General features: G+C 43.2%; 1 protein-coding gene across 1 annotated transcript in view; it reads left to right on the top strand.

Annotated features, from left to right (window-relative positions):
* Positions 1-11,970, top strand: part of LOC125458318 (protein FAM53A-like) — a 142,815-nt gene extending 130,845 nt beyond the window's left edge. Inside the window, exon 5 of the mRNA XM_048543510.2 lies at positions 10,552-11,970. Within this exon, the coding sequence (XP_048399467.1) occupies positions 10,552-10,800 (249 nt within the window). The 3' untranslated portion in view covers positions 10,801-11,970. The remainder of the gene's footprint in view (positions 1-10,551) is intronic.
* The last annotated feature ends 1,540 nt before the right edge of the window (positions 11,971-13,510 follow it).

Here is a 13,510-nt window from a genome sequence, read left to right as displayed (position 1 = left end):
GCAGTAGCGCACTTTCATGGTGCGTGTGAGACAGAGTGATGGCGGTCCAGATGCGAAGACTACACTGGCATTCTCAAGGCTGCCAGAGCTGGACTTAGGGATAGTAAAAAGTGCCAATCTGCGTCTGTTGGCCTCCATGTGCAATAGAGGTGATTACACCATCTCACAGACAAAATATCTCCTGGCAGCTGATCCTTTTGTGACAGCTGCGCTCCTCACATATGTGTAATTTTCCCCTGGCGTTGTTATGTGTAATATCTCCTTCTGGGTCCTGACCTTTCCATCAAAACAGGAGTGGAAGTTTAAGTTTAAAATCCTAGTTCATCACTTGATCAGAAATCTGTTCACATTCTCCACTGGGCCAATGACATGTTTTAAAAAGACCGGTTTTCTTTGGTCTTCCGGATGATATTTTGTATGTTTGGTAGCATCTGCTCTGGCCTGGAAGCCATTGCAGCCACCAACCGGCAGCTCTGCTTCTTTGCTTTTGAACCTCCTACCACAATCTGTTTATCTTTGATATTTGATGAGTTCAGGTTACTTTGACTTTGCTGCTCAGTATCTTGAGGCATGCGACTGTTACTAGAATGGGCTATCACAGTTTCAATACGACAAGTGAAAACACCTTAGAAAGAGGTTATTTAATTATTGGTCCTATTTCATTTCTCCCCCCTTTTTTTCCTCTGAGGAAGTAACTGGCCTCTGCTTGGCAGTTAACCCACAGTGGTGCCTTTGAAATCAGGAGCTTGCTGTGTAGGCCCTCTGTTGCTGTTCAGACTGAGTCCTGGCCAAGATGCATTTCCTTCTCATCCTGCATCCATACATGTAGCAAACTACTGGAGAGGGAGCCTTGGCTAAATTCCTCTTCTCTCCAGATTATCTCAGTGAGACTGTATCATCTCATTGACGTATGGACTAAAATGAACTAACACTGTATTTCTGGAATCAGACCAGGGACCTGGAGATTTGTGCTACACTACTCTGCTGTGTGGGCTTGTTGATTACTTCCACAGGCTGAAGCTGCAATTCTGTCCAAAGTTTATTAGCAGAAACTACTTAATTCAGATGAAGCTGTTCAAAATGCCAACACGGGATCCGTTGGTTACATCCTTTGTCATGCTGTGGTAATGGTCTCATGGTGTGACTAATCTTGCAACTGAAATCCAAAGCTATCCATATTCATGGAAACCTTACTGGCTGCTTTTTACATCATTGCAACATCAACTACTGCAGCATTTATCAGGTTACTCCAACGGACCCGTAACTAGATCTTTTTTGAAAAGCTGTAGTCATATGTAAACACAGAGGGAGATGGCTGTGCTTGTTGAGGAACCATGACCATCCTCAGTCTTGGAAGTGCATTGCAGGAGCTCCTCATGGTAGTGTCAAGACTTGACCTTTCGTGCAGCATCAGGTCAGAAGTAGGGGCGTTTGCTGATGATACACTACTGCTCAAACACTGTATCTCTATACCTGGACAACAATCAGGTTTGGTATGATAAATGGCAAGTTACATTTGTGCCAACAAGCTCCAGTCTATCACCATTTCTTTATCAAGGGAGTCACTAGCTATCACATGTGGTTGGTATTATCAGTGCCAAATGTCCCAGCATCACCATCATGAAGTTTACTAAAACCCAGACACTGAACTGGACCAATCATTGTTACAAAAGCAAGTCTTGGCTGTGAATTTTGCACCAACTAGCTCACTTCTTAACTCCCAAGAACCTGTTCACCATCCACAAGGCACAAATTAGGAGTTGTGATCAAACATTTTCCACTTGCCTGGATGAATGTAGCTCCAATGACAATCAATAGCTTATAAGCATCCAGGACAAAGAAGCTCACTTGATCAATAGATTTCTGAAGAAGGGCCCCGAGCCGAAACGTCAGCTTTTGCCTAGCCTACTGTGTTCCTCCAGCTCCACACTGTTATCTGTGACTCCAGCTTCTGCAGTTCTTGTTAGCTCACTTGATCAACAACCCAAATGTCAACTTAAATATTCAATCCCTCCACCACATTTTCTACAGTGTGTACCATTTACAAGGCATGCTACAACAATCTACAAAGGCTCCACTGATAGCATCTTCCAGACCTTTGTCACCCAGATAGACAAGGGCAGAAGATGTGTGGGAATGCCACCGTCTGTAAATTTCCTCTCCTTGCCACAGGCCATCTTGAATTGGAACTATATCACCATTCCTTCCCTGTCACTGAGTCAGAGTCCTAGAACTCTCCTCTTAATTGTGTTGTGGATCCAGGAACAAATTACTGCAGATGCTGAAATCTGTACCATCAACAAATGCTGAAGATCACAGCAGGCCAGGCAGCATCCATGGAGAGAGAGCCGTTCTGAAACTCAAAACACTAGCTTGCTTTCTCTCCATGGATCCTGTAATACCTCCAGCATTTGTCGTTTGCATTTTAGATGTGCCTGTGCCTGATGGAGTACAGCACTCGGCAAGGTACTTCATCATCACCGCAGCTAGAGACAGGTACCCAATACTAGCTTTGCCAGGGGCGTTCAAAACTCTTGTATCAGTTCTATTTTTTTTTCCATCAACGTCTGGTTATTGGCTAGAATTAGAGGCTTCTATTAACCAAAGAGAGCATGGTTTTCTTGTTTGTTGAGAAGTGTGGAGTTACTGAATCAGTTTACTGAATGTTTTGTAGAAGTAGCAAACTGCAGGAGGCAATGATGGGCACTTGGACAGGCTACACAGGTTAGGGCCAGATCAGAAGTTTGTTTTTGAAGTTAGTTCTTATTTCTGTCCTGTTTCTATTTCTTTTGGACTGACGTCGATAATAGTGTTCAGTTTAATTCAGTACAGACACTTCAGTTCCAAGACCTACCTGGTAATTTTGCATAAAGGTGCAGAGTTTACCTCTGGACTATCAGGACAGGCTAAACTGAGGAACAATAGATAGTGCAGTGTGAAATTGTATTCCACATATCGTGAAGTCTAATGGATATTGTCTGGTATATTTAGAGCTTGCGTGGTTATTAATGATTTTAGCTTATTGCCGTGATTTGCAATTTTTTTGCATTGAAGTGCTGTTTTCCTGTTGCTATCCTTGTCCTATCGACTATATTAGTTTTGACTGCAGTAATAGCCCGCCCTTCCTGTTATGCGATGTAAATACAGGAACTGTAACTTCAAACGCCACAATGACCTCCATGCACATAGTCATTGGGCATGCTTCCAGATAATCCATTGTTGGGATGCATGTTGTGAATGAGTGGGCAGCTGTTGTGGGCAATAACATAAATTTGGTTTGGATCACCTCCTAAAATGCTCCAGCTTTGCCCGAGAGGGTTTATATAAAATAAGAATTTATTTTGACTAATTCTGACTGATGATAAAAACAAACATCTTTAATGTCGAGAAACAGAACACTTTTTATGATTTTTGCTGTCCAGACCTAGGGTCCGTTACAACACAGGTTGGATGTGGAGAGTAGCATTTTAAGCACCACTCCAACAATGCTGCTATATCATGGACTAAAACAGGTGAGCATTCAAGGCACAGGAAGTACTGCTACATTAAGTGCAAAACTGTTTTGTGTCTGTTTGAGCCCTGTTTAAGTCTGAAATGATATCTAACCTAAAAATGAGGCTGGGCTGTGGTTTGCTGTGTGAAACCCAACCCATAGCAGCAAAAGATCCTTTGCCAGTTAGCACCTGGAGCATAAGTCTCAACTGTGATCTCCGAGGACGCTTCATAGCAAATACAACTGAACTTGTGCATCTTAACGTCAGCCCATTGGCTATGCATGTGTAATGGGTGATCTTTTCCTAACCCTGCTAGTACTTTGTGACTTATTAGAAGTTCTGTTCTAATACGATAAAAAGCCATATTATTATTTAAAGCTGGAGCATATGAGGGATTTTGCTCCTCCCACCATGCAATCAACTCTAATGGCAAATTAAATGGGCAAATGAGTATTAATTCATATTCCATATCATGTGCTTTCATTGCTGTCTGTATCTCTTTGTTTAAGACTCATCTCAAGGCTTGATCAGCCAGGGAGCTAAGGATTACAGAGAAAAGCACAGGAAAGTGAATGTGAGGAATGTCAGATCAGCCAAGCTCCTATAGATTGGTGGAGTAGGTTCATGAGGCTGAACAGCCGACTCCTGTTCCTATTTCTTATTGTCTTCTCTGTCTATCTGAAGGAGTATTATACAAGTACAAACCCTTGTTAGATTATGTGCTGATGGTGATTTTGCAGTACAGTGTTGAAGGTTCCTTTGATTGCTATAAAAACCAGGTTGAAGCAGATGCAGATATGTTTGATTTGTGACCAGTTTGGCAAACAACATGTTTGGGGTAAGTGGTACTGCAAGAGGTGACTGTACCTTTTGTGTGGTTTAGTCTGGTCTTGCGGGAAGAGGGTTTAAAATAGCTCAATCTATTAATCAAAATCCTGATAATCTTCAAAAATGGCTGTGTTTGAAGTTTCACTGGAGTGCTGAGTCGCCGTTAGCCTTGAGTGTTGAAATTCCTCTCATCACTTATTACTCAACTTACGGAAGATGAGATCTGGTTATGCTTTTTATTGAGCTCTGCTGGCATCAAAAGATTTCATTTTTGACAAGTAAAACCTGCATTCAGTTTTCTTTGTTGAATATGTGAGCATTGTGACTTCTTTATTTTCAATAGGAAAAAGCCAGTGACAGTGGTAGATTAACTTAATGTGGGGGAGGGGATGGGTGGTTTGACTACTGCCCTGCTGCCCCACATGATCCACTTCTTCCTGTTCCCTGACCATCTGGTTGAGGCATACTGTTTATACCTCTACGGAGACTTGGTTATGGGGCAGTGATTTTCACTGACAGCAGCTGAGCTAAGAGTGGTTAGGAACGTCTCCAGTTTGAAAAAGTTATCCTCCACACTTCAGCCTGATCCACACAGAGCAAAAATACTCAGTTATAAATTTCTATGGTTCGGGCAAGGAGTGAATGTTTGGGTTGTTCCAGAGAAGGTCAGTTGCTTGGGAACGAGTTGATTTTGTGTTGCTGAACCTTAGTGTTGCCTTTGGATTAGATTCATACCTGAGCAAACATAAGCTCCTACTTTCCCACTAAGGTGAGCAGTTGAGCGTTTGTTTATCAGGTAGCTCGAACCATACCCCACGGCCAGTACAATGCTGCTCCACTCTCTAGTGACAATTACAGGGAGTTACAGTACAGGGAGCCCAATTGTACCCTATTGTTTTCCTAAGGCTGTGTTTCAGGTTCATACAGTGACTCCTACATGCTCAGTTGCAGGTAGAGTAGCAGCCCAGTGGAAGCCTCGCAGATTTTTCTCCCTGTCCCCGACACAACTGCAATATCTCAGCTGCTGATTTGCCTGAGACCGGTGAAGTGTCATTTCCCATTAGGTCATGTGGGACTCTGATAGGAATATATGACCACAATGCTGCTCATGTGCTTTCCCTTCCTCACTGCCATTTCCTGTTGACCAGGAGCTTTTGGCAGCTGCTCAGGTGAGTATCTGTTTCCTTCATTTCTATCCCTTTAGTTACTGTACTTTATGGAATCCTGAATCTCTGCCTACTTCCTCTCCCCAAAGTGTTCCCAAAGTTTTGTGGAAGTGTGTACAATACACTCAAAATAGTTTGCTCAAGGTAAAGGTGCTATATTAATGAAGCTAATTGTTACTGAATATTTATGGAATAGAGGCCTCAGTCATTGTCGCCTGCCTGAGCCGTTCTAGGCTACCAATAAATCCACACAAAATAGCCAGGCTGTAATTTATCAGATGGAGTTTTGTTAACTTTCTAGCCCACAATTTGTCTATTTTCTAATGTCATGGAATAGCCATTTTAGAACACAGACTCCAAAAGATTAAGTGTTATCCCAATATGCTTTGGCTGCAACACCACAGTAACGTCTTGTTTAAATCATGAGGGTTGCCAGAAAATACTGAGGATGTACATTCCAGCATTATCTATAGTTTCAAAAACCTTACTTGATTCCAAATTGAAATTCTCTGCACAGCCCAGTTTGAGTTGAGGGGGTGAGGTGAGGGTAAGTGAATTCCACTCATCCCAAGTCTAGACTTTCATGCCACCTTCTTCAATGGGGTTGCTTGTTCAGCAACTAGGGACCTTGTGCCTGACATGTTTAAACAGCAGCTCCATGCCTGTAAACACAAAATTCCTAAGTGTCCAACACGGAGCCTTTTTAAAACTGCTGACTTGGTTTTCCTGAACCAGTGGGCAAGAATCGTGCCGCTAAAAACCAGGAAAACCCTTGAATCCTTTTGTCCATCAGCATTGTAGCTCTGGGCAACATTCCCACACTTTAGCCTCTCAATGACTCCGTATTTCAAAGCAGCATTCTGCCCTCCCAGTAGGTAGTTTAATTGGAGTGCGCTGATAAATGGTTCCTTAGCAGCAGGGAAAGGACAGCCAGAAACAATGCAGCGGTTGGTACTATAAAAAATGGATACAGGGCTTGCTCTTTGTTGAGGGATGTGAAGAGGGAATGGCGTTTGCACGGTGTCATCCTTAATGCTAAGAATCCATCACGATCCCTCGCTAATGAGTGCGGATTTATGACTTCCTCTGAATTTTTAATCTTCCTGGAAAGTTGATATGTTTTTTCCACTTGTTCACCTTGTTGCCCTGCCACTTGCTGTCTGTGATTTTTCTGAGTACATGGCAAGATTAACTTCTACAGCTAATTTTGAGAGAGCTGGTTTAACGATAACTTATTTAACACTTACAGGCTGAAACCTGACCCATGGATCATGGTTGAGGGGAGAGGTATTAGTAGTAAAGAGGGCATGTGGAATATGGTCCCTTTGTAACACTGCAGCCATACCCATGTAGGAGACATCGCTTTGCTTATACGCTAGGCTTCGTTTGGTAGGATAAGGGGCTGGTGGAGAGAATGTGTTCGGAGAGGATTTGACTTCTTATCCATGATCATCATCTGCAGTCTAAAATTCCTTCTTTACACTAAGTTTAATTTTAGTTTTTAATATTTCCACTGAAGCAAAATGTGCACCTTTTCATCTCCTTTAAAAAAAAATTAGGGTTTTTAGATAGTATTTGGAGCTTTTGGTCTCCGCCTCTCTCTCAAGCATATGTATTCAGGACTGTTGCAGATATGAACTATTTGTGCTCAGTATATTCCTTCACGTTTTTGTGTGCAATGCTGTCACTCTGTCAGCGGAATCAGAAGTGGCGTGTTTGCTGCTCAACCAGTTATCAGAAGAAGTGTTTTAACCTTGTCCACTTTCTTCCATATTATTTCATATAAAACAGGAAGATCAATAGCTTCAAACAGACTAAGAATGTCACTGAAAGAATCAGTTACAATTATATAGCATTGTTCGCAGTCTTTATGACTCAAACTAGAACCAATTAAGTCATTTTGACATGTATTCACCCCCAAACCCCCAACTTCCCATCACTTTGTTGGCTGAACTTAGCTAGTGAACCCCTACATTTCAATCCAGGATACTTTGGTGGAGGGATTGGTGGGCGGGTGTCACTATTGACAAACTCTTTCATCCCACCTCCCTATGCATATATGAACATACGTAAGTCACTGTATTTCAGAGTGGTCCATTGTGTGTGAAATACCTTATGCTTTCTGAGACACCTGTCAGGGAACAATGAAAACGCAAGTCTCTACTTTGTCATTAAAAATGGACAATACCTGCAGTGCTCAGTTGAGGGTGGAGCAATGAATGTTATTTACATGGATTTTAGTAAGGCTTTTGACAGGGTCCCTCATGGTAGGCTCATCCAGAGGATTAATGGTGACTTGGCCATGTGGATTCTGAATTGGCTTCCCATAGAAGACAGAGGATAGTGGTGAAAGAGTGTCTTTCCGGTTGGAGGTCCATGACCAGTGGTGTTCCATAGGGATCCATACTGGGTCCTCTTCTGGGTTTGTGGTATGTATAAATGAATGGATGAAAATGTAGGTGGGTGGGTTAGTAATTTTGCAGTTGATACAAAGATTGGTGGAGTTGTGGATAGTGCAGAAGGTTGCCAAAGGATACAGTAGGATATAAGAAATGGTAGATGGAGACTAATCTGGGCTAGTGTGAGGTGCTGTGCTTTTGTTAAGGAAAAACGTACAATTAATGGTAGGACTTTGAACAGCATTGATGTACGGAGGGATCTTGGGCTTCAAGTCCACCACTCCCTGAAAGTTTCCACACAAATAGATAGGGTGGTATAGAAGGCGTGTGGCATGCTTGCCTTTACTGGTCAGGGAATTGAGTACAAGAGTCAAGATGTCATGTTATAAGACTTTGGTTAGGCCACACTTAGAGTATTGCCACATTACAGGAAGGATGTGGAGGCTTAGGAGAGGGTGCAAAAGAGGTTTACCAGGATGCTGCCTGGGTATGAGCGAGAAGGAGAAGCTAGAAAAACTTGGTGTTGTTTTCTGTGGAGTGGCAGAGGCTGAGGGGAGACAGTAGAACTCTATAAAATTATGAGACACAGATGGGGTTGACAGTCAGACTGTTTCACCCCCACACACCCCCAGAGTTGAAATGTCTAATACTAGGGGACTTGCATTTAAGGTGAGAGGGAGAAAGGAGATGTGAGGGGCAATTTTTTTTTTTACACAGAGTGGTAGGGATCTGGAACATGCTGCCAGGGGATTGGTGGTGGAGGCAGAGACAGATACAATAGGGGCATTTAAGGGACTTTTAGATAAGCACATGGATATGCAAGCAATGGAGGGGTATGGACCAAAGGCAGGCAGAAGGGATTAGTTCCATTTGGAGTCATGTTCAGCACAACATTGTGGGCCAAAGGGCCTGTTCCCTTGCTCAACAGTTCTAGGTATGGCAGCGTGTGAGGAATCCCTCACTTTTGGATCTTGGGTGAGGACTGGATCAGGCTTGATCGTGTTTCCCTCCATGGCCAAATAGCCACTATTAATACATGGAGTCTGTATGATCAAGATTTTTTTAAAAATTTTTATTCATTTTTGGGATGAGGACATCACAGGCGAGGCCAGCATTTATTGTCCATCCTGAGGTCAGTTAACAGTCAACCACATTGCTATGGGTCTGGAGTCACGTGTAGGCCAGGCTAGACCGGACCAGATAGGGACGGCAATTTCCTTCCCTAAAGGATATGTGTACCAGGTGGACTTTTCCAACAATCGGCAGTGGATTCACGGTTATCATTAGACTCTTAATTCCAGATTTTTATTGAATCCAGATTGCACTGCCTGCCGTGTTGGGATTTGAACTAATAACCTAGCAATAATACCACTAGACCAGCACCTCCCCTATGGCAGTGCAATTAGTGCAGGATGCTGGATCTCCAAAACAATATACTTCCATGGGAAGGATGAAAATTTGGAGGAAAAAGGAAATTTCCTTCACCTTACACTGCTCCTCATCCTCAAATGTCTCCTCATACAACAGGTACCAGCTCCCATAGGCCTTAACCACTGAAGTTCTCAGCCCTTCATTCTGCACAGTGCGATCCCATGGGTGAAGTAGCTATTGCAATGGGATAGTTCTATAGCACCACCCAGTGGCAGTTGCTGGAAACTACATTTATCTGCAATTAGTCAAGTTTTTGTCTCTCCCGTATTACTGATCAAAATTGGAGTTCACCAGTAATCATTCCATCTCTGAGGAAATCTTCTATTTGATCTACAGCTTGCATGGGTTTCAGACAATCAAATAATGAACTGCAAGATGGCCCCTTGTATCTGAGTACATTGTTGTAGCTTCCTATTATCAGAATTTACATGAATTACCTTCTTACAGGAAAGGTGTGAAGAGAATGTGAGTGAGAAAAAATTAAATAATGCTGTAGGAATAGAATGGCTGACAAAGTTTGACCTGTGTGCTTTTAGTTCCAGTTTTGCCCCTCTGTTCCATGAGGCACTGCCTCTGTTGCAAAGATAAATCCTCTTTCGGCATAATTTAGCATACTGTTTGTAATAAGGGTCTGCTGTAGAAGTGGCAGTGTATGGGGGTCCCAGCTGAGCCTAACTCTTGTTAGAAATCCTTCATTGTCTGCCCTTTGTGCAGCTGCAATGCAGCTTATTGAGGAGTCACTCCCCACTAGATGTGTCTGTCGTGGTGTGGTGAGGCACACAGACCTGAAAGGTCACACTCAATCCCTGGGCGCTGCTAGATTAACTGATTTCAGCAGCACTAATGAATGCCCTTCCCTCCCTGGGCTGAGTGGAGGGTGACAAATATGAAATAGTGAATAATTCTCTAGTAACGCCTTCCTGGAAATATGCATGCGGATATTAAATGAGAATACCACCCCGGCTCACTCTCTCTCTATCTCTCTCTGACACACACGGTGAATTCTTGATCACTTTTACATTACTGTTCAAATTGTACAGGATTTCCATCTTCTCCGTCCTCACCCAACATTCCCAGAGTGATTATAGTTGCTTTACAGTCCAAATTTTAGCCAGACCCCGGTCGGCTGGATCATTGCATCATGTGATAGCACTTGCTGCCATTCTTTTGTAGATTTGCACTCAGACCTGTATATACAATGAGAGTTTTCACTTTGTTTCCATTCGGTTGCAGAAGAGGAACCTGAACAGTCCTGCCTGCCTTGAACTGAAGGAGAGGAAGCCCGTAAAGGACCAGTCTCCTGTTCCCATCTCCGACACCTTCAAACTGGACTCTGTTTGCCTGACATCGAACAGCCAGATTGAAACACTGAGTGAAAGCGACGAAGAGGAAGATCCCAAGAGTTCCCGTGACAGCACAGAAGCCATCCCATTCCAACGTTCCTGTGAGGATCTGGATTTGGAAATGATTGAGGAAAACTGAACGCACTCAGTTAAGCAAAATATCAGGACTGTTTTTTTTAATCCCATCAGAACACGCCTTAAAATGCATCTCGTGCACAAAGTACAAGGGACACATAAACTGTTCTCCCCACCAGATTTTGTCTTTACACTACTTTCCTAGTTGCACAGTTATTTTTGTGGTGATCATGTTGGCTGCAATCTGTGAGCCTAGGGTAGTGGGGTGAAGAGTTTAAGTTGTCATTTCATTTGCTCTGCCTCTTTTCCCTCCTGCTTGTGACAAGATGAACTGTTTAGCCTTCACTACACTCCATCATTTGCTGAAGCCCACTTGCATATTGTGCATCAGCAGTAAACACCAGCCTGGCATTTTCCTGGGGACCAGGTGAGGGCAAGAACCAAAAGGTGCCTTTGGAAATTAATGAAAGGGGGGCTGATGAGCAGAAGCGAAGGGCCCTTGACTCGACAATGTTGCCATTCTCGGGGGCCCCCATTTCACATTATTTACGTAATGCCATGATTAATAGGATAGTTGGCTTCTCTCTTTCCACTCGGTACTCTCCCTCTGCGCCCCTGCGATGGGGGAAAAGGAGCAAAATGGAAAGCTGAGCACTATACCTAAGCCATTTGATGACTTCTGAAAGGGTTAGTGCTTTTTCTCTCTCTGTCTGTCCACCCCACCCAACCTGCCCGTCCCTTCTCACCTCATTTGGGAGCGAAGCTGCTGTACAGGATGGTTTTAAATTTTCTGTGATGACAAAGCTAGCAGTGGTGAAGTGTTTACCTGATGTGGCTGCAGCCTGGATCACAGGGTTGGAGCAGTTGGCGGGGGTTTCAGCCCGAGTGAGAACTTGGTGGAGCAAAGCAGGCCTGAACAGCCAATTGAGTTCACTGATGATCTGGTGGGTTCATAGTGATTGTGTGAGACAGTGTCGATTGTGTGAGACAGTGTCTTGTTTTGTTACCTTGTGTAGACTGTATTTGAAAAGACTATATTTTTGTTGTATTTTAGGCCTTGCACCAAATTTCTGAACCAAGATCAAAGATTTGCAACTTTTTGCCGATTTTCCTTGGTCCTCTTGAAGGGTTCCTAGCATTTCTAATAAATTTAATCAAAGATTGTGATAATATAACGACCACCCTCTCTCTTTATTCATTGCCTTATAAATAAAAGAGAAACTTTTTTTGAATAGTTTTGCGTACTTGTGTTTAAATTTGATTTCAGTGTTTGAATCTTTCAAGCAGCACCAAGACCAGGCAGCCAAGAATTCTAAGCTTGTTCTGAGCTGACGCAGGGTTAGCCGGGCAGCAGTAGGGCAGTATATTGGCCTTCGTGCCACATGTCAGGTAGCAGAAAGGAGCTGCAATGGTACTGCCCCAGTGGATTTGAACGAAGCTGTGAGGTAAGGAATGGATCATAGTCAATTGGGCTTCCTCAGTATTCTGCGGATTTCTTTTGTTCCAAAAATACACTTTATTCATATAATTTGTAAAGTTGCTTTACAAAATACTCTGATTCGAAATCTGCCAGAAGTGTAGTGAAATTTAAATTTTTCGGTCTATCGGTTGTCCCACTGTGAGGTTCCCCAGTACAATTCCAATACTCTCAATGTTCACAGTTGTACGCCCCTTGTCAAATGTACAGGCTCAGATATCCTGCAGACATTCCTTACAAGACTTGCACACAAATAGTAATGAACTGTGCAGACTTCAGGAGAGAGGTTGGGTGGTGGTGGGAGATGGAGATTGGAAAGAGGTGGGCTCTAACATCAGAGCAGCTGCCATCTCCCTTGGCACTAACTGTCCATTTTCACATTTCAGAGAGGAGCTGGGAGGGTCATGTTGCAGCTGTATATGACATTGGTTAGGCCACTTTTAGAATGCTGCGTTCATTTCTGGTTTCCCTGCTACAGGAACGGTGTTGTAAAACGTGAAAGGGTTCAGAAAAGATTCACGAGGATGTTGCCAGGGTTTGGAGGGTTTGAGCTGCAGGGAGAGGCCTGAGATCTTATAGAAGTTGATAAAATCACGAGGGGCATGGATAGTGTGAATAGGCAAAGTCCCTTCCCCACGTTAGGGGAGTCCAAAACTAGAGGGCACAGGTTTAAGGTGATGGGGGAAAGATTTAAACGGGACCTAAAGGGCAACTGTTTAATGCAGAGAATGGTGCGTGTATGGAATAAGTTGCCAGAGGAACTGGTGGAAGTGGGTTCAGTGACAACATTTAGAAGGCATCTGATTGGGTACATGAATAGGAAGTGTTTAGAGGGATACGAGCTAAAAGCTGGAAAATGGGACTAGATTAGTTTAGGATATCTGATCTGCATGGACGAGTTGGACTGTGCTATACAACTCAATGACTGTAATATCCAGGATCCTAGAAACGCCTGTTGCTCCTTACCAGGTTTAAGCATTCATGAGAAATTTTAAACTGCAGCAATCTAGACTAAAACTTTGCTGCTTTTGTTGATTTGGTTTTTATTGCCTGCCAGGGGTTTGGCCCCTTAAAGCAGTTCCTGATGTGGTGGGGCCATTACTGGGGCATTATTAAAAGGTTAGAATATTTTAAATGATGCCTAGATCAAATGTTGCCACTGTATCCAGTCGTAGCGATGAAATAAATCAATATTTTTAATGAGACTGTCTCGGGAAAACAGGGTTTCAGCTGAAACTACTCTGCAATAATTGGTCTGCCATCCAGAAATTTGAATAGCCTGAATGTTAACTCAGAA

Source organism: Stegostoma tigrinum, chromosome 13, assembly GCF_030684315.1.
Source record: "Stegostoma tigrinum isolate sSteTig4 chromosome 13, sSteTig4.hap1, whole genome shotgun sequence".
Lineage (NCBI taxonomy): Eukaryota > Metazoa > Chordata > Chondrichthyes > Orectolobiformes > Stegostomatidae > Stegostoma > Stegostoma tigrinum.
Note: the sequence above shows the minus strand (reverse complement) of the source record. Positions and strands in the feature narration are given on the sequence as shown.